Source organism: Lates calcarifer, linkage group LG4, assembly GCF_001640805.2.
Source record: "Lates calcarifer isolate ASB-BC8 linkage group LG4, TLL_Latcal_v3, whole genome shotgun sequence".
In the NCBI taxonomy this organism is placed as follows: domain Eukaryota; kingdom Metazoa; phylum Chordata; class Actinopteri; family Centropomidae; genus Lates; species Lates calcarifer.
In genome coordinates this window covers 2,251,200-2,271,999 of record NC_066836.1, presented here as the reverse complement: position 1 = coordinate 2,271,999, position 20,800 = coordinate 2,251,200, and the positions used below count along the sequence as shown (strand labels likewise).

The window sequence follows — 20,800 nt, the reverse complement described above, 5'->3', positions numbered from 1 at the left end:
TTTTAATGGGCGGTCTGGACAGGAGGAAACACTTTTTCAGTGCATGTAGGTCTGTGATTTTTGTTCTGTATTGTTTTCAGATAGATTAAAAAAAACAACTAATTAATTGTCTGTTAACAGATAAAACCAGTTGAAGCTATTTAAGATAGAAGTAGTAAATTAAAGGTTCAAATAACACAAGTGTGATTTAAGAGGAGGTTGAGCTTGAACCACCAGAGGGCGCTGTGACAGCTCTCCACCTGCCTCCATCTCTTTCTGGGATATGCTGCACAGTTGATATCCAGCGTCTTCACTCAGTTTGTCAGTGTTTGTATTGAATGTCAATGAGAGGAAAACATCAGATGACACTGACCTGATCCTTGTATTAAACTTCAGTCCATGTCAGACAGAATCTCCTCTGCCTCAGATCAGATGGTTGAGTCAGAGGAAAACACAAAGGCTGAGAGTGTTTAGACAAGGAAATAGAAAGTTAAATGAAACTGCCTCGCTGTTCTTGCTTGATACCAGGGCCAGAATAAGCCTCTGTGGGGGCCTGGGTCAGAAATGAGCTGTGGGCCCGTGACCACCCCGAGGATCCCGTCATTTCAGCCTGTGGTTTTTACACTAAACAAACCTGTTTGTGAGTCTCTAAAGTTAGTGGAGTGAGTTTTAAATACTTATACAGTCAGGTAGGTTGGTGCAGCGGTTCCCATCCTAGGGGTCGGGCCCTAAATCTGAAGAGGATTAATGGATGTATTCTTCTCTTTACTTTTAATTCATTTTTGTCTAATTTTAGTTCATTTTTAAAATCACTTTAATCTTCACATAATTATTTAAATGAAAGCATCTGAGGCGTTCAGAGTCATTCAACTCAGATATCTGAAAAACGAGTTGGAAACAGGTTTAATCTTTAACAGTTTGTTGTATTTTAAAAACTCATTGTGTGTTTTTTAAGTAAAATCTTAAACTGAGAAACTACTAGTGGCTTTCAAATACATGTAGACGAGTAAAAGTAAAATATGTACATAAGTCCAGTTAATGTTCCTTCAGCCGCTGGTTTTGAATCCAGGCCTGTCGGTGACATTAACTGATCCTGTTCAGTGTTAGTTGAGTATTTGTTCCTTTGCTGCCGTGATGCTGGTAAACTCCTCTCGACCAGTCGTCCGAGCAGGGTATAAAACAAACACCGAGGATCTGTTCCCGGTACAGTTTGTCCTCGCTCTGCTCCTGCACCACACGTCTTCCTGATGATAAACAGTCCAGGCCTCCAACCGCCTCTGTTTTCCAGGGGACGCAGAGTCTGAGTCTGAACAAGTGCTTCCCTACAGGGAGCGTAACATCATTTCAGATTCCTTCTTAGTGATGCAATGAACATTCCCACATGTTAGTGCGAGGGACGTCCACAGACTGTGGAAGCCAAAGTGAAAAAAAAAAACTAAACAAAAAAACAACTCCCTTCAGCCTGTGCTCGACTCTGATCAGAGCTGCTGGAGACAACAACAACAGGACGTTTTAATGTCACTTCATTCACTGGTGATGGTGAATAACACACTAACACCAAACCCTGCTTCAGTGTTTTAGGTATTTGTTTTTAAAACATGTTTTAGCTCAGTCTAATGCTCATGTGTAAGGACTTTGTGAAGGTTTGGGAAAAGACTGTGGTCTTGGTTTGATCCTGAAGATGTTGAATCATGTGACTTTATTAACATTCAGTCAGAACCACAGTCTTTCACCTTCCACACTGACTCCACCGCCCTGCTCAGGACGCAGCAAACAACTGAAGTGCTTCACATTTTCTAGGCAGTGATTACATTTCCCCTCAAAATGCAACTGGAAAAACAAACTGTGGCACTTAAACAGAATTTTCTAGGAAGCAGATTTGGCCCTGTGTCAAATTCCAGTCTGCCGTATTAATTTGAGTTGATATTACACTAAAGTGCTGCATGTTCCTCCATAAATTTGAGTTAATCAAATAACAATAAAGTAACTGCACAGCAAAGACGGGGGAGCAAATATTTATCATGCTGTTTCAGTGTGAACATTTTACAACTTGGCAGATGTGTTAATGAAGAATATTTCTTCATTATATTAATTTAAAAAAACATAATATATTTCTCAGAGTGGGAGAAACCAGAAGGCAAGGAGAAGGTATTGTCAAAACTGCATTATCATCCGCTCAGATTGGCTCAGTTTCCCTTCTGTCCCAGTAAAAACACAGACAACATGCTCTTTGGATTAACCAGAGTGACTGGGACTGTGTGTCTGGAGCAAAACTCTGTCCACCTCCATTAACACTGGAATGTGGGCAAAAACCTCAGAGACAGACGGAACAAAACCTCGACAAATAAAACCAGAAAATATTAATATTTGGCTCTACAGCAGCCTAGACTATTTAAACAGGGTAAAAACTTATTGAGGGAAAGTGCAGTTGCAATTCAAGCTCTACTGCTGATGATGATGATTTTTAAAAATGATTTAAATGATTGTAAATGGAAAAAAGGTGTTTATTAAGTCAGAGTAAAATCCCTGGGTGAGATATGTGAAGATAAAACATACATAATAGAGTTTAAAATAGGTGATTAATACTGGATACTGATGAGGATGAGTCAGTGACTGTGTCTACCTTGTAAGCTTATTGATGAGTTAGTTGTCCAGTCTGCTGCTCATTCTCTCTATTTACTTCACATTCCCATAGGAAGTGAGTGGAGCCGCTCTCGGCCAATCAGAATCGCGGATAACGCTCCGACAACAAACAAAAGATCGAGGCTAGCCGAGCTCATCGGACTGAGTCGATCCGTCTAGCCTAACGTTAGTTCTTACTTTGCTCCCAACAACGACCCGCTCCTTTGTCTTTTAACCACTTTCTTCAGATCCCGTGCGGCAGGCAGTCTTCTTCTGGTGGCTTTGTGTCAGCTAATGTCAGCCTGAGCCGTCTCAGCGATCGCTTTGCCTGGCGCTAGCCAAGCTAAACGCGTTAGCCAGGTTAGCTGCTCGGCTAACCAGCTCTGGCTGCCTCTCTACGACCAGCGAAGCCAGTTAGCTTAGCCTGCTAGCTAGCTAGCTTTGCTAACCCCCCCACCTCCTCCTCCCCCTCCTCCTTAACAAACTTGACACTGACTGACACAAGTGGCTCTGGCTTGTTGCTGACAAGCCATTTTACTAATACTCGTGTCGTAGCCATGTCTGGACAGTCGTCGGGCTGTGGGTTTCTCATGTCGGTTGTTGTCCACGGAGACGCGGCTCTGAACGAGCAGGAAAAGGAGCTCAACCAGCGACTCCGACGGCTCTATCCAGCCGTTAATGAAAACGAGACTCCGCTTCCTCGGTCCTGGAGCCCGAAGGACAAGTTTAGCTACATCGGACTGTCTCAGAACAATCTCCGCGTACATTATAAAGGTATGACACAAAGACACACTCATGGTTTAGCACTTTTATCGCCCAAGGCTAACGCCAAGGTGGCTAACGGTTAGCTTAGCTTGACGGTTAGCGGATCAAAGCCAGCTGCCGTTGTGGCTAAAAACAAAGTGGGCTAGGCTAGCAGCTTCATCAACAACAAGGCAGAGGACATCTTGCAACCCGACCAGCTGGCGAGGTGTATCCACAGCCAAAACTGACCTACTAGCTCGTTAGCTTCCCCGGTGCAAGGCTCCGTGAACTGTCACCACGAATGCTCTCACGGAGCACAATCTGCCGGGCTGTCTGTTGAAATACAACAATTTACATGTAAATGGTCAAACAAAGTACTATCTAACGCTGGCTGGGAGTCACATAATCATTCCGTTTATAACGTTAGTCAAAATGGACCAGGACCAGACAGCCTCCTGGTAGGCTAGTGTAGCATTATTAGGTGATTAAATGACAGGAAATACTCAGTGTCAAATATCGTGTTTAGCCTAAGTTACTCAGAAGAATCGCCAGCCTTCCAGTGAAGTAGTTATTGATGACAGGACAGGTATGGGTAGTTGTTTGCTGCTGGGGGTTTGATATCAAGTGTCTCGTCTGACATTCAGGTTGGACTAGTTGCCTAGCAAAGCTATAAAGAGGGTTATTGGTGCAGGCCTACAAGAAAAGCCTAATGTCAAAAAATAGGTGCAACTTCCTGGGTGTGTTCCACTATTCTGGGTCTGACCAGCCCTCTACACACACTCTTCCTTGTTATAGCTAGAATGTTCTGAACAGATTCACCTGGATGTCTTACAGCAGGTATGCAGATGTTGAGTAACTTTAGCATTCACACCTTGGGGGACTTTTACAGGAACCAGCAGCAGGGAAGAAGCAGATCACCACTGGAAAAATCACTCTTTTTGAATGCTGTATTTACACAGCAGTGTTAGAAAGACAGAAAATTCAAGGCTGGTTGTCTGACTGTGTAAAATGTCCTGGTACGCTGGATGGAATCAACCACATTTACATATGTAAACTGAGGATGGAGACAAACAAATCTATCATCTATAATTATCAGCAATTATAATCTCCATGATCTAAAATCTAATTAACAGAACATGTACTAGAGCTGAAATGGTTATTTGATTAATCAGCAGCTGTTTTGATAGTTGATTGTGTAATCAATTATTTATCAGTGTGGTAAAAATAATTAAACACACACAGAGTGGCATCAATGCAGCATTTCAGATATTTGTTTTCATTTAAAAAGCATAGCTGTTTGCACACAACTGTCAAGTGAACATGAGGATATGATTAACATAGACATCTTAGAACAACTAAGACACAAAGGTGAGGGGAAAAATCTCAGAAATTTGGAATAAGCATTATTTAGAAAATTTCAGATTACACCTCACAGAAATGTGCTTTACCTTATTCAGAATTAATAAACAGGAATATTGTTCAATCATAATTTAAGTCTTTTATTGAGCAAAGTGAGGATTTTTGCTGCTATTTTTTGTTTCTCTGTAAATGTACTTTGTCCATCATCATCATTTTTCACTGTTTACTGACATGGATTAAAAGGATGGATTTTATGGTTTGAAGATTAATCTCAACAAATATTATTTAAAAATGTAAATGATAATAATGCTGCAACCTTAAGTTTTGAATTCAGGCCCTGTGGGTGATGCTGTATTTTCTGCATGTTAATCTGTTCATCTAGCAACCATTTTGTCACAAGAACAAATCTAAAATGGAGGTGAAAAGTTTTAGTTTAGTCTTCATGTTAGTCCATTTCCCAGATTATGGAATAAACTGGGCTAACATTGGTAGATAATTGATTATTGTTTGCAGATTAAACTCCAGCCCTGTATTGTGGTTTACATCTACATGTATCACAAACTTACCTTGTTTCTACCTGAAAATCAATCAGATAAAATAATGTTATTTGTTGTCAGGCTCCTCCAGAGTCTTTTTTTTAAACCAACTTCTGAATCAAAATAACTTGTTTTTCTCATGTTTAGTACGAACTTGACATTACTCAGTATTTCCCAGGAGAATCATGACATTCAAAACATCTGTAATCACTACTGCTGCTTCCTGACATTTGACAGTGGAAACATTTCTGATATGTGACCCTTAAAGAGGTCGTTAAAAGCTCTGCGCAGAGCTAACGTTAGCTTAGCAGGCCAGAACCCAGGAGGTGCAGATTCAGAGCATTTCAGGTGTTGATCTTATAACCACTGACACTTCCTGTGCTCAGACGAATCCATAAAAATTTCATCCAGTAAAACAGCATTTTGTATTTGGGACCAGATTTCCATCTTATAAACCTGAAGCTCTTTTTTTTTTCATGTCAAACCATAGGAAAAAATCACGTATAGAATGTAAAGAACACAATTATTATACTCAAACTACTACAAATATACATTTACCTGAACAAATATTGGGACAAGCAGTGTTTATCTTCAGGCTGTTTATCTTTTTAGACCACAGCTCAGGGCGTGTGTTGGTTTTGTTTCTATGACAAAGATATCTTGACAACATATCCCTGCTGTTGTATTATTTTTTACTTTTTTTAATTCCCCCTTTTTGTCACCACTTGTTTGAATAGTTCTGAGATTTTCAGCACGTTTCGATCAGGTTTTATCATCGTCAGGTTTTGTGGTTGAATCTCCTCCACAGCAATAAATCAAATTCAACCTAAAGTAGGTGCAGAAAAGGTTTTGTCTGTCCTCATGATAACACAACGATCCAGTATCCGTTTATAATAACCACACCGTGTTTCTCTCGTCTCTGTGTTTTTACCCTCAACTTAAGGTCATGGCAAAACCCCTAAAGATGCAGCGTCTGTACGGGCCACCCACCCCATCCCAGCCGCCTGCGGGGTCTACTACTTCGAGGTGAAGATCATCAGTAAAGGCCGAGATGGGTAAGGACGCAACAACAGAGCGAAACATTTCAACACTTTAGCTACGTTAGCATCTTGGCAGTGTCCTGACAGTTTGTCCCAAAGGTAAAATATCAGACCAACTATTAAAATGGTGTCAATGAAAGTCAAGAGCTTGATGTTGGTGTGCTAATGTTAACAGTTACCTTATAGCACAGATTAGCTGAGCACGAATGCTAATGAACACAGAGACGCTAACAGCCCTGTTTATGTTCATCGCTCATTAGAACACAAAGGGATCATTTTCATCCAGTTTTTTCTGATAATGAAAAAACGTAAAACTTAACAGCCTCGCAAAACTTCGAGATGACGCAGTGATTTTCACAGAGTGCAGATCTGATCAGAGCTTTAAAAGTTGGTGAAAACATGTAGCCTTACTGTGTATGTCAGGGCAGAACTAAAGCAGTTTGATTTGTCTCTTAGAGGAAACTTCAATTATCTCGTCTTACTGTGGCAGATCAGAAATCCTGTAAAGAAAAGATGCTCACACTCAGGAGATGACAGTCCCGTCCTTCTCTTTACACTTGAGATTCTTAGGAAATGTGTTTTATCGCGCTGCTGTGTTGTGATGTTATCAGGGCCTAATCAGAGAAGTCCTGGTAATGCTTTGCTAATTCTTCAGGGCCCCAAACTGTAAATCTTTATGAATCATTCAGTCATCAGCAGAGTTTATTCAGCACATGCCCTGTAGAGCAAATTAGGTTTTTAGAAATTCATATCAGGAGACTGCAGCAGACACAAAAGTCTAATGAAGTGAAAGATTCAAATCTTCACAGGCCTTAGAGGTCAATTTATAATCCTAAATTAAGACTTGAGTTCTCTGAAGGGGCCTCATCTTACAGTACAGCAGTCGCCAGTCACATGACTTCACTGTTTGTTTTTAACCAGTTGAATCTCGCTGTCTAAAGACGTCAGTGGGATTTCTGTCGTGTCGGTTAGAAAACAAGAAGTCAAAGATTTCAACCAGAAGTTCAGTGACATATTTAAACATTTTCAGATACACTAGCAGCGCCATCATTATTGATTAACCTGCTGATTATTTTCTCCATTAAGTGATTAAACAATCAGTGTATAAAACATCAGAGGACAGCCATTGGATGGATTTTGTTGAAATCTGTGAATCAGGCTGAATCCTGATGGGTGATCTCCTGACTTTTCACTGAGCAGGATCATATTTCCAGCTCATTAGTCCGTCACAGTTGGAGGTGAAAGTTTGATTAATACTCGTGAAAGACGACGTGACTCCTGCTGCTGCAGAAGACGAGCTGTGGTCAGTTCACTGTCAGTGAGACGCCTGTAACAAAGCTCAGTGCTAACAGACTGTGCTAACTGTAGCATGCTAAATATTACATGATAAATGTTAGCACAGCTAGCGATGAGGATTACTGCAGCCTCACAGGCTGAGAGTGGAGCTGCACACGGTCAGATCTGGACGACGGAGAGCTTCAGGATGACTCGTTCCTTTTAAATAAACTCTCACCTGTCTGCTCCACAGGTACATGGGCATCGGCCTCTCTGCTCAGGGTGTAAACATGAACAGACTCCCCGGTAAGACGACACTCAGTGTGCATGTGTTTCATGTTTGGGTGTGGTGAGAAGAATTTATCTGTGTCTACTGTCTCTACGTTACACTGACTGTGAGTGAGAGACGTGTCAATTATCTGATTACATGTGCATGTTGTCTCGTTGTTGGAGAGGCTGAAATACAGGATTTCTGTCAGGTGATCTCTGTGTGCTTAGAGGTACTAAACAACTAACACAACACACTTTATTTTAGCTTCATATCAGTAAAGCATCATGTACACAATGGACAAAAAATCAAAGCAAACTCTGATGTGATTACTAAGAGGAACTGGTGTAGTTTCATGGCATTCATGTGTGCAGGGGAGCCAGCAGGAAGTCGGTCTGTTTAGTCAGACCCGGCTCAGCTGGACCAGGACTCTGGTGTACGAGCCCAGAAACATGGAAGCTAGATGAAGGCCGATGAAAAATATTTCTGATTATACACAGACTGACATCCTGGTATCTGCAGGGAGAGGTGGTCATCAGCCACTTTTTATTGATAGTTTATTGATTTCAGAAAGAAATTTGAGGCATTTAACATTTATGGAACAAACTTTCACTGAATGTGAAACTGATTATTGATCAAACTGTTTGTGCACTGACAATTACGTCTTCTCATAATGAAGGTTTTCCTCCAAATTTTAAAGAGGTTTTGTTCCAATAAAAGTTTTTGACCCGGAGGAAAAACTCTTCTCTACAACACACAGACCGAGAGGACAGTTTTACAGCTGCTCTTTGCGATGACACGGTGCCATTAAGCAGCGCCAGAAGACGTCAGCTCCAGCGCCTCACTGAGGTTATCAGGTCAAACAGGAGTCCTGACACCCCCCTCACTGGCCCGAGAACCAGACCCACCCAGGAGCGCCGGTCTCTCCATTCAGAGATAACAGGAGGCCCAGAGGAGACTGCAGAGTCCCAGCTGATGGATAGATGCTAATGAAAAGTCACTAATTGTGAGGAGCTGATGCCAGGCTGCTGCAGAGTTGAGTGCTTTCCTCCAGTGATGAATGTGGCAACAGCAGGATTAATTCTGCAGCTCAGCAGTAACTCACAGGATCCTGCCACTTGGTTTTCTAACGTTAAAAAAGCCCTGAGGCGGTTCACGCTGCAGCAGAGGCTGCTTCCCCCTCCACTCTCCCTGTGAAACAAAGATCGGACAAACACACACAGAACTTTAATCCTCTTCAGCTGTTAACCACTCGTTTCAAATACATGGCGATTTTATGCTCAACGCAACTGATATTTACTGAGGTTACGTAAAGAGGAGAGAAATAAACCGTCTGCAGTGAAGGTGAAAGAAAGAAACGAAGGTCAAAATGCTAAAAAATCTCCAAATTCTGGGAACATGTCCAACTTTGTGGAAAGAGTGAACGAGCCGTGTCCTTCTGCAGTCACAGTGAAAACAACAAGCTGTCCCAGCTTTGCAGGTTCAGTTCCCAGAGAGCGAAGCGTGGAGCCCCCGTCACTGTCTGTCTGCTGGTTCACGTTAAGGAGCTGAGAACGAGGGCGTGGCTCTTTAAAAAGCTTCAGTCCTCATGAGGTGTCAGGTGTCGATTACCAAAACACACCAGGGTTTATGAGACGTGTTTGTAAGGGTCAGGTTGTGTCCATACTCCTGTTGTGTCCGTGTGTTGTCATTAAATAGTTGTGTGTGTTTTGTTTGAACGTCGTCTCAGAACGAACCATCTGTTGTGTTTTTACACCTCCCTCTGCACAGCGCTCGTTTTCTTTTTTTTGTTGTTTTGTTTTTTTGACGCTCGTTTCGTTCACATCCCTCAGGTTGGGACAAGCACTCGTATGGTTACCACGGAGACGACGGCCACTCCTTCTGCTCGTCTGGCACCGGGCAACCCTACGGACCCACGTTTACAACAGGCGACGTGATTGGCTGCTGCGTAAACCTCATTAACAACACCTGCTTCTACACAAAGAATGGACACAGCCTAGGTAAGGAGCTCCGCTGTTTACAGGCCTGGATGTTAACCTGTGGGAGAGTCTAGTCACTGCACAGTTAGGATGATCTGTTTAACAGATCTTGTGGCAGGAGATCTCATCACACCCTGAGTCATTTCTATAAAATAAGTTAAATAACTTTCAGCTGGAATGAAACTGGTTCTTTAAGGACAAAGCTCTTAAAAGAGAGAAACACACTCCAAATATAAAACACTAAATAATAAACAGCAGTGAAAGTGTACAACAAAAACACACACAACCAGGGGAAACGCATCACTACGTGACATTAAAGAAGTCTGGTTACTGCAGAGACATGATGGTAACCAGATTAACTGAGTTGATGTAAACACACTGACTGTGGCCTCCTGCTGAGAGGACTGTTCTCCTTCAGGCTGACACTGTCTCTCTTCCTCTGCAGGTATTGCCTTCACAGACCTACCGGTAAGTACCACATTTTGTTCTCTGTGTTGTAAAGAAATCTTTTTACTTTCCATTATTAATCAGGGGCTGTTGGACACCTGGCTATTTATAGACAAAGAAATGTTTCACGTCCTTCAGAGCGTCCAAGGCTGTCACAGTGTTTACACTGTGCAGAATAAAGGGTTGGAGGCTGGAAACCTGTGAGTTTCAGACGTTGATCAGAGAGTTGGTGGGTGTCTGGGAAAAAATGGGACACCAGGGGAGAAACGAGTTTGGGCAGATTTCACTCTCTAACACCTGAAATTAAAGCAGTCAAGTGTTATAATCAGTTCAATCACAGTCTTGAGGTGTTATTTTCATTATTACAGGTTATTGGTTAGTTGTGCAATCTGGGTCCTTGTCCTTTCTTTGGCTTTATCCATAATGCATCCATGTCATAAACTGGCAGGTTTCACTTATTTTCACTGTGAAAATAGTTTTAAATCAAATTCCAGGTGTCAAAGGTCAAATGTTGTGATTTTATTGTGGATTTTAAGAGAAATTAACTTAAATCACTCAAAAGTTGTCACAGGCTTGATGCTGTAAACTATTTAATAGAAACTTTTTGGAGAGCTGTGGTTGTTATTTTCTAGAAACTGATAAATGTGACATGAGCAGGTTTTAAAAGCGAGGTGGGTCTTGGTGACGAACCCACAGAGTTATTACACCTGTGTGGAGCTTTATAGCATCTTTCAGCTCATTGTTTTGGTTTCACGCCCTGCAGCTTTACTGTTCTGGTTTACTCTCGCTGCTTTCACTGCCTTGTTTTCAGCAGTTAAACCCACTGCAGACTCATCAGTTCGGCATGAAACAGCACACAGCTGGTAGAGCATTGTGGAGCTAAAGAGCTAAGATATTGTTCTCAGGACTTTGTGCTGTGTCTCTGCTCATTGTGTGTTCAGGCAACTGTTTGCTAACAAGTTCACCAAGTTGTCTTAAACGACCGTCGTGTCAGCGTCATGTTTACAGCTTGTTTCTGCTCCCACTACTTAAATAAAACATATTAGAGAGTGTTTGTGTGAACAGGACGTCACTCATTGTTGCTCCCATTCATTATATAAACGACTCCCACACCAAACGGACATTAATTCCAGTGGGATTTGTGCATTTATTAACTGCATTAAAATGTGAGGGGGACCCTTGTTTTTTTTTTTTTGTTTTACATTTTTTTCCCCCTCCTCTTCTCGCTCGGTAGCAAATGAGAGCCGGGGGCCGGCTGTTTTTGAGGGAGAAGAAAATAAGAGTCTTAGCTGCAACAATAATCCATTGAGCAGCAAAACAGGCTTGGCTGTGAGCCAGACATTCATGTTCCTCCAGAGTTGTGCAGTGAAGTGCGTCACCTCGGCACAGCTGACCTTTGTGGTTACTGGACCATGACAAAGGCAACTTTTAGAGACACACACACACACCTTTGTGCTGCTGTTCTTATGGGGACTTCAGTCAACGGATTTCTTCCCCGCCTGTTAATCTAATACTAACTCTAACTGCAACCAGTTCCTTTCCTTCACCTCTACTCTGCGTCTAACCTCAGCCCTGCCTCTTTTTGAAGACCAGTCCTGACTCTAAACGTCAACCTCACACAATCAGCTGTTTTCAAACTGCACTGTAAAACATTAGGATTTCAAACTTCTCAGTGATGCTTTCATCAATCCAAGAACAGTCAGTCATTACCTCCACTGATCAAATGAAGACAGTGATTAGATTAGCAGGACAGTGTGCCCATACAACCCTCCTTACCTCATATTCCTGTTTATCTCCTCATCTTGTTATCACAGATGTCATCAGAACGGATGTTCCCAGGAACAAAAACCGACATGTACTTAACTGTTAAACTTGTTCAGAATCAGAAAACTCTAAAACAAGTCGCATCCTCAACAAAGCAACTGTTTACTCCTTTTTGAGTAATGTTTTGTAGAAACTACAGTAGCCGGGTGTTTGAGGAGATTACTGAGCCTTCTGTAAACGTTTGCCAGCCATTTTTAAAGTTTTATGTCTTCAGTAGGTACCAGTGGCCTTTGGGCTTAGTGCCATAGACAGTGTACGGGCAGACTGTCAGAATAATGTCAGCCTTACTCTTTTAAACGGCACATTCTCTGCATTTAGTAGCACTGAGCCACTAAGGTTAGAGAGACAAACTAAAACTGAAGGAAGGGAACATTTATCTGATGGTGTGGAGGTTGTAGTGATCGGGGGGTTCATGGTCCATAAAACTGTAGATTGTGAAGCAAAGTGCCAAAGCAGAGCAGGAAGTGATTCAGAGTCAGAAATCTCAGCACCTGGCAATATAATCACTGAGTCACTGGTTCTGATCAACAAATCACATCAATCAGCCTGATCGATGTATCCTGGTCAATCTGTGGCCTTTAATGTCAGAGAGGTTTGAACCCTGTCAGCCACCACATGTTTACTGTATAATCTCTGTCAGCTTGGACAGTCGAGGTTTCAGAGTAATTGTAGACAAAAGCTTATTTCCTGAGGTTTCTGGTTTTCCTGTTTTTCCTCCTTATTGTTTCCTGTTTTGATTTATTGTTCAGATTACATTCGTGCTAACTCTTTATCTCTCTCTCTCTGCTGCAGCTGAACTTGTACCCGACCGTGGGCCTTCAGACTCCAGGGGAGGTGGTGGACGCAAACTTCGGCCAGCACCCCTTTGTGTTTGACATCGAGGACTACATGAGGGAGTGGAGGACAAAGATCCAGGCCCAGATCGACCGCTTCCCCATTGGAGAGCGCGAGGGCGAGTGGCAGTCCATGATCCAGAAGTAAGAGGATTGGAGAGCTGAATCACTCCTGTGCAAACCTGTACAATACGTATTCACCGTGGAAATAATGGAGTTTAGATGAGAGTAAAAACAGCTCTGGCAGCTGATTTTGTTTCAGTCTTTGCCTTTTGAGGAAATATTTTAGTTTTAGACACATTTAGTCATTTGATTACTTTTACTTACTCAAACTAAAGTGTTGTTTTCTGTGGATCTGTGAGGTAGTTTAAGAATCATTTCACTTATTGCTTGAGGAGTCTATTGGATCCTGTAGGTGACAGGACGTTAGTGCTGACATGATGCGGATCAGGGCCCCGGACGGACCACTTCCCCATCAAAGAGCAGGAGCCGTGATCCAGAAGTAAAAACTGTGGGACTCTTGTTTCTCTTCATGCCAGTGCCCTGATGGGATTAACTCTCTGTTGCTATGATTACTTGTCCTGAATGGATTTAATCTCCATTTGATGGGGATTGAGGTTGTGAGGGTGGGGCAGAGGCGAGCGGAGCGGAGTCATTGCCTTTAGCCGGAAAAGTCGCCTCATGGCCTGGAATTGAAAACAGGAAGTTTTTAAGCTCAGGTCAGATTGGTGGGATGGGAAGTGTCTTTGTCTTTGTGGAGAAACAGAAACATGATGATGAGTCAGGGGGAGTCTCCCTGAAAACACAGGGAGCTGCTGGCCATCATCTACCCATAATGCACCTGCACCCACAGAAAATAATCAGTTTTCTTACACACACACACTCATTAGGTCTTATTGTAATATTAATATTGTAATCACAGGTTTAAATCCTCTGACTTGGGAACAATTAAGAGAATCAGATGAGTCGATAACTGTGAGCAGGCGGACGATCAAACAGATTGGGAACAAGCCAACAGTTGAGCCATCAGCATGAAAACAAAGGCCAACTGTGTAATTATTATCCAAACTGCCCATTGTGAAGCTCAGTTTACAAACTGACTTCCTGGTTCTACTTTGACCATCTGTACTTTACCTCAAATTAAAGTGGTTTAAAAACACTTTGCTTGTCAGTTTGGTCGTCTGACTGCTTCTGTTTCTTGTCCCCAAGTTTCCAAAATAACTTGGTGTGTACAATGTCATCATCACTGATCGAAATGAGTCTGCACAGGAAAGGTTTGGTTAAATGTTCTGCTTGTTTCAGTTTGACTCAACAGATCCTGGTTATTGGACGTTTGGTTTGCAGATTTTCTAGTTTAGATTTAAAGTATAATGTGAATAGAAGTAAATCAGAAGTCAAAACAAGATATTTACACATATTTATTGTCTCTTCTTTGTGTTTTGTCTTTGTCAGAATGGTGGCTTCTTACCTGGTGCACCACAGTTATTGTGCCACGGCCGAAGCCTTTGCCAAGTCCACCGACCAGGCCGTGCACGAGGAGCTGGCCTCCATCAAAAACCGACAGAGTGAGTCCTTCTGTGTTGGCACGTCTCTAAATGATGCTGATACCAGGATAAAATTAGGAGGATTTGACTCAGTGTTGGTGTAAATTATCACCAAAATTTAAAGATGTGATAAAGAAAATCCTTATAATAACCTACACCTTTCATTTTAGAAAATCTATAATATATTGAACACTTTGTCCTGTAGTTTGTAGTAATGTAAAAGTACCACTAGATGGCAGTAGCTACCTTCACAATAAAAGCCCTTGTAGGAAATGAAAGGTTTCTGTCCAGTGAAGCACCAGAGGGTTTTTAATTTGAAACAGTAACTGTGAGAGCGGATCAGGTCGACGTAGGCAGGTAAATGAAATCTGTTTGAGGAAATAAACACGTTGCTGTTGGTCTGCAGAGATCCAGAAGCTGGTGTTGTCAGGTAGAATGGGCGAGGCCATCGAGACCACCCAGCAGCTCTATCCCAACCTCCTGGAGAGGAACCCAGACCTTCTCTTCATGCTCAAGTGAGATCTGCTTTTGAGTGTCTGTCACAGATGGAAACAAAATCTTTTCAATCTTCCCTTGCTTAATTTTTCCTCCCTCTCTTTCCTCTCCCCTCCGTCCTCAGGGTGAGACAGTTCATAGAGATGGTGAACGGGACGGACAGTGAGGTCAGGTGTCTGGGAGGTCGTAGCCCAAAGTCTCAGGACAGTTACCCCGGCTCCCCCCGGCCCTTCAGCAGCCCCAGCCACAAAGCCAGCAGCTCCCAGCCCTACCTCCCAGGTACAGTCCAGCATCAGTATAAGGTGTTCTGATGGGAAGAGGACTCCTTGGTGTTCAGACGTCTCTGTCTCCTGTCGTTTTCAGGGTTTGACACCAACTGCTGTAATGGTGTGACGTCTAATAAGAGCCACAGCTCCTCCCCTCACAGTCACAAGCCCTGCCCCCCAGGCTCTGGCTCCGCCCTCCCAGCGTCCGACATTAGCATCAACGGGAGCCGCAGTCAACAGGCCATAACCAGGTACAGAGAAACCCCCCCTCACTGACGCAGACTGCGTTTCATCTCAGATGTTGGAAGTCGGAGTCGTCACACATGATGACCTGTTTGTCTCCTCTCGTCCCGCAGTAACGACGTGGATATGGAGGTCGACCACTTCACCAACGGAGTGACAGAATCTTCCTCAAATGGTTTCCTCAACGGCAGCTCTAAACACACCGCCGAGCCCGACGACTGTGACGCAGACATGGGTGGGTAAAGAGTTTATTAGGCAGTAAGAGTTCTGGGATGAAGCCCTGACGAGCAGCTGGAGGTTTTCTGCCTCGTGTTTCCTCTCTAAGACAAAGATTGTCCTTTTTTTTTGGACAATTTTTTTGACTACTGTCACTGTAAGTGTGCAGGTAAGCCCTGTAAAAGTACCGTCACCTTCATCCTGCGTTGAAATCTCTCTGCAGAGGTGGAGTCTGCTCAGTCCAAGAGGCAGCTGTGCGGCGGGAGCCAGGCGGCCATCGAGAGGATGATCCACTTCGGCAGGGAGCTCCAGAGCATGAGCGAACACCTCCGCCGCGAGTGTGGCAAGAACTCTGCTAACAAGAAGATGCTCAAGGTAACGCAGACAATCACAATGTCTAGTCCTGAGCCTCAAGGAAGAGGAGACGGTGCAGCTGAAGCCGTGTGGCGAGCTGTGGTGTGATCAGTGTGTGTTGTCTCCTGCTGCAGGATGCATTCAGCCTGCTGGCCTACTCAGACCCCTGGAACAGCCCCGTCGGCTACCAGCTGGACGCCATCCAGAGAGAGCCGGTCTGCTCCACTCTCAACAGTGCAATATTAGGTAGGTCAGCTGGTCCACGCTGTCGGGGTTGAATATGACGACATGAAACAGAGGTAGAGTCACTTTAAACATGTACGATCATCAGAGAAGACTCTTCTCCAGCTCTGGACAAAGCCAGTAAGTGGACCTTGAGTAGAGGTTTTATCTTGTTCAGCGAGGCAGCAGCCACGTCGGTCTTAAATCTGTACGTCAGTATACGTTTCCTAACAGTTCAGGTGAAAACTCCTGTTCTTGTCTGACATTATTCTCCTTCTTCTTCTTCTCCCTCCTTTCTTCTTCTTTCCAGAGACTCACAACCTGCCCAAGCAGCCCCCCCTGGCCCAGGCCGTGGGTCAGGCCGCCCAGTGCCTTGCCATCATGGCACGGACTGGAAGTGGCTCCTGCGCCTTTGCCTCTGTGGACGATTACTTGCACTAGCCCCATCTACACACACACACACACTCACACACACACACACACACTCTCCAAGGACCTGTCCAGAAATGTCTCCCTCCACCTCCTCCATCAGTGTAGTCTTATTAGCTGAGGAGGCGCTCCTCTGCACGATAACAAGTTAGTAGGACGTTAACCATCTCACTCGCTTCTTGTTCTGCTTTTACTGATCGACACAAACGCCACCGAGGACCAGGACTCATTTCTGGGCAGATCTTTAGGGTGCAAACACACACACCACCGACATTTAAAACACACACACACACACACCACCTCCCTTTCCATCGTAAATATGAAATTACGCCTCCACCTTGGTTGGCCTCGCTGACCCCCCCCCTCCTCCAGCCCTCTGAGGCTGCGTCTTCATCCTTCTGACTGACAGCGGGGATGCCAGCCAAGAGTAGCCAACTTGAAAATACTCGGAGAGCCAAACTCACCTGGACTCGGCGCGGGGGGGGCATTAAACCCGGGTGGGGGGGAGACAGACTGGCAAAAACCCCTGGTCAAACATAAACAGGAAAATAAGGAAAAAATGAGAACAACGACAAAAAAAGAAAAAAACAGACGAGTGAGCGCCGTGGCCGCGACCACCCTTTAACGTGGTCCCTGTAAACCAACGTGCACACACACATTTAACACGCAGACGAGCAAACACACACGCAGGCCGGCTGATGCTGAATCCAGGATCGACGGCTGCACAGAGGCTTGCTGAGTGCTTCAACTCCAGCCAACACGAGGCTCCGTTACAGACTACGCCTACGCCCCCCCTTCCCTCCCTCCGTCACCCCCTGCACCCCCTCCTCCCTTCTCGCTCCACCCTCCACTGACTTCAGGACATCGGCGGACATTTCTGTGGCGCATGTGGACTCGGGACTTCGGAGAAGCCAGAGAGAATCTGCGGTCTCAACTCAGTGTTCCCTGTTTTTAATCTTTTTGTTTTTGTTTTTCGTGGGCGGAGCGGTGGTGGGGGGTGGGGCTGAGGAGGTGTGGTTACCTGGCTCTTGTTTTGTTTGTAGTTTTTCCAGGTTTACAAGGCATGGTGCAGACGACGAGGATTATTATTATTATTATTCTAATTATCATTATATTAATTATTGTTACTTGCATTCACAGTATATTTGTTGAGCGCCAGCAAGAGCAAGTTCCACCAACTTATTATAATAAAGGTCCCAATTCCACCGATTTACCAGTGACGAGCGTGTGTACATGTTAACGTTTATATATGACTTTAACAAAAATGGAATTATATCAATAGAGCGCGATATTTAGTTATCAAATGAAAAGAAATCTTTGGAAAAAAAAAACCCTGATCCTTTAATGCTTTGTACCAACATCAGTGACCCTGAAGCTGATCGTTCCTGCTCCGCAGTTTTTCTGTTTCCCGTCTTGTTGACTGCAGGGTTCCTGTGCAGAACTTTAATTTGACACGTTGTGGTACTTGCTGTGAAGTAATGTCTCTTTACCACGGCCTCGCTCGGTTTCTCAGAAAGAATCTTCAAACACCTCTGGACAAAGTCTGGATTTTCTGAAATGGAAACTCTGCGTAGGAACCCTGTGACGACCTCTGACCCCAGTTTACTTGTCACCCCGCCCCAACCCCACCCCCAGCTGCACAGCAGGTTTGATGCAAAACATTATTAATCTTTATTTTCTTATGGATGTCTATGCTAATCCTTAACCCACAAAGAACTCAGGAGCCAAAATGTCCCTTTGTTCCTCCTCCTCCTCGATTTAGATTAGTGAGGTCCAACCAAGCAGCTGACAGACCCCGGGCCTTAATTACAGGTGGACTCGTGGTTTTGTTTGTTTGTTTGTTTGTTTGTTTTAAGCTGCACAGTGGTAGAATCATCAAAGTCCAACCACAAAAACAAGCAACAGCTAAACTGAGCTGCTGTGAAGGCGGCGTCTGAACGAGCTCTGTGGTCGATTTAAAGTTGAGCTGAAATGTGAGTTCTCAGTTTCTGTCTGAGGAAAGATGTTCGTTAAAGATGTTTTTTGTTGTTGTTGTTTTTAATTTTCAAAAAGGATTTGAAGTATTTTTGGACACTTTTATGTTGAAGCTTCAAGCCTCACGCTGTCTTTGACAGACAACTAAAAGCTGACAATCGGAGGCGACCTGGAAAATATCATATCTGTGTAGTCCTTACAGTCTCCAAACATTTTTTTTCTCCGTTTTCAATAAGTCCAAATAGTGTTGGTTATCAGCTGTTAGAAATTAAAGCTATCTGTCCCTTTGAACGTTCAGCATTTGGAAGGATTTATCTTGTTGTGAAGTTTGTATTCCACTGGAACCAAACAAGCCTGGTCAGCCTAGTGCAGAGTTACAGGGATGAGTATTCTTGTAACCACAGTAGGCATTTCTTTGGCCGCTGGTCAGAATTTTAATTTCACTTCAGTTTTAATGTCGGGTGGTGAAAGTCAGATTTGTTGCTCTTTTTGTTTTCATCATTAACGTCGACCCCAAACTGGCTCAGTCGCTAGTTTTTCTTCAGTCAGCCTCGACTCTCATGCTCCCTGCTGAAATAGCATTCAGGTATGAAAAGCCCCCAAGTCCACCTGTCTCCAGCTAAATAACCCGTCTACCCATCGTCCCTCCTCTACCCCCTGGGTTTCAGTTTGTTTTTTTTTAAATTCCAGATTGTTCTCTGGCCTCTCCTCCTGGTGCTTAAAGCATCGATGGGGATAATACAAATACCAGTATTGTCAGCTGCACTGTGGCAACCACACTGACAAAATAAAGAACCAAATACTTTAGGAAGACTCCTTCGCAGCCGTGTGTTTGAAGCCTGTGTGTTTGTGCAGAGAAACAGGAACGCCGAGGCTTCTGCTTTGACACCACCTCCATCTTTTCCTCTAGTTTTTCCCCAGGGGTCCGGAGTTGACATTTCTCCTCACGGTGGAACAGAGCTTTTCTGTACCTTCGTTGGTTTCTCGCTTTTTCTTTTTTTGTTGTTTTTTTCCCAGATCGCAAGCAGTCACAGCATCGTTTAGAAAATTTCTTAGACAAAGTGTCTGTTGTCTCTTTCTGAGTAAGGTCTGAAACCTATGCATGCCATAGTAAAGTGGTGGTAAGATCAAGTTAGATGTCTCTTATTTTAATCTTTTTGTTTCTCCTTCTTTTAGCCAGTTCACGGTGTATAAGGAAGATGTCAACCAGTAAGTTGTCCACTGCTGACTGTGTGTCCATTTGGAGAAAAAAAAATGTGCAATTTGTGTGAGGGTGAAAAGATTTCTATTAAAAATGACAAATGATGATAGAAGTTGTCTGGATGCTGCATGACGCCTGGAGCTCAAGTCTCTCTGAAACCACTGAGTTCATGGAGTCGGTGACGAACTGAGGTTGAACCAAGTTCAGTTTATTCCGACCACCCCAACTCCTCACTCTGAACACACTATAAACTCACATATCACACCTGAAAGGAGAAGTCCACCTATAAAAGTAGTAGCTGCTGCTGATGATGTGTCTGTCCCTCTAAAACCCTTTAAATGACCAACTAAACCTAAATTGTTTGGGTATGTTCAATGTTGTTAAATCTGTCTGCCCATCATCTTCAAATCAAAGCCCAACCAATACTTGATTGGTTTTTGAGGCCAAATTTGGTATTTGCATCTTCAAAAAATCTGACTCTTTAACTTCAGATATTATCACAATCATTAGTAGTAGAAGTATTGCATCTATAAATTCTCACCAAGCTATGCACTAATCCTGGTGTTTAACAGATAATTTAACGTGTTCATTGTTGGACAAACTTAAATAACTCTTGTCAACACAAACATATCTTTGGCATTTCTTTACTGCGAGGATCTCAGGATTATTATTCATCGTGAGCTAATTAAAGTATCTTTGACCATTGGCACGATTGCTCGATCATGATCGGAACAAAAGTTTGAAGACAAAACAAATGTATTTTGTAATATTTACCAAATGTACAGCTCGCCCCAACTTTAATCAGCATAATAATTTTGTGATTTATATGCATTATAATGTAAATTGTGAAACAAAATTGTGTTTTCTTACATGAGTGGATACTGCTGTTCAGTCTTCAGGTATCACAATACCAGACTGTGGTTTTGTGTTGCTAATCCCCTTAGTAGGAG

The 20,800-nt window shown here is 43.4% G+C and overlaps 1 protein-coding gene across 1 annotated transcript; it reads left to right on the top strand.

Annotated features, from left to right (window-relative positions):
* The first annotated feature begins 2,561 nt into the window (after nt 1-2,561).
* On the top strand, nt 2,562-19,962 carry ranbp9 (RAN binding protein 9). Its single transcript, XM_018678837.2, has 14 exons — nt 2,562-3,375; nt 6,184-6,295; nt 7,809-7,861; nt 9,656-9,823; nt 10,248-10,270; nt 12,866-13,050; nt 14,359-14,471; nt 14,857-14,965; nt 15,070-15,224; nt 15,309-15,462; nt 15,568-15,689; nt 15,894-16,045; nt 16,159-16,270; nt 16,557-19,962. The coding sequence occupies exons 1-14, from the start codon at nt 3,159-3,161 to the stop codon at nt 16,685-16,687; spliced, it is 1,806 nt and encodes a 601-aa protein (XP_018534353.1). The 5' UTR covers nt 2,562-3,158; the 3' UTR covers nt 16,688-19,962.
* The last annotated feature ends 838 nt before the right edge of the window (nt 19,963-20,800 follow it).

Coding starts and splice junctions, on each gene's coding strand:
- ranbp9 (XM_018678837.2), top strand. CDS start 3,159: ATGTCTGGACAGTCGTCGGGCTGTGGGTTTCTCATGTCGGTTGTTGTC. Junction 3,376..6,183: donor TCTCCGCGTACATTATAAAG/GTATGACACAAA, acceptor CCTCAACTTAAG/GTCATGGCAAAACCCCTAAA. Junction 15,225..15,308: donor CTCCCAGCCCTACCTCCCAG/GTACAGTCCAGC, acceptor TGTCGTTTTCAG/GGTTTGACACCAACTGCTGT.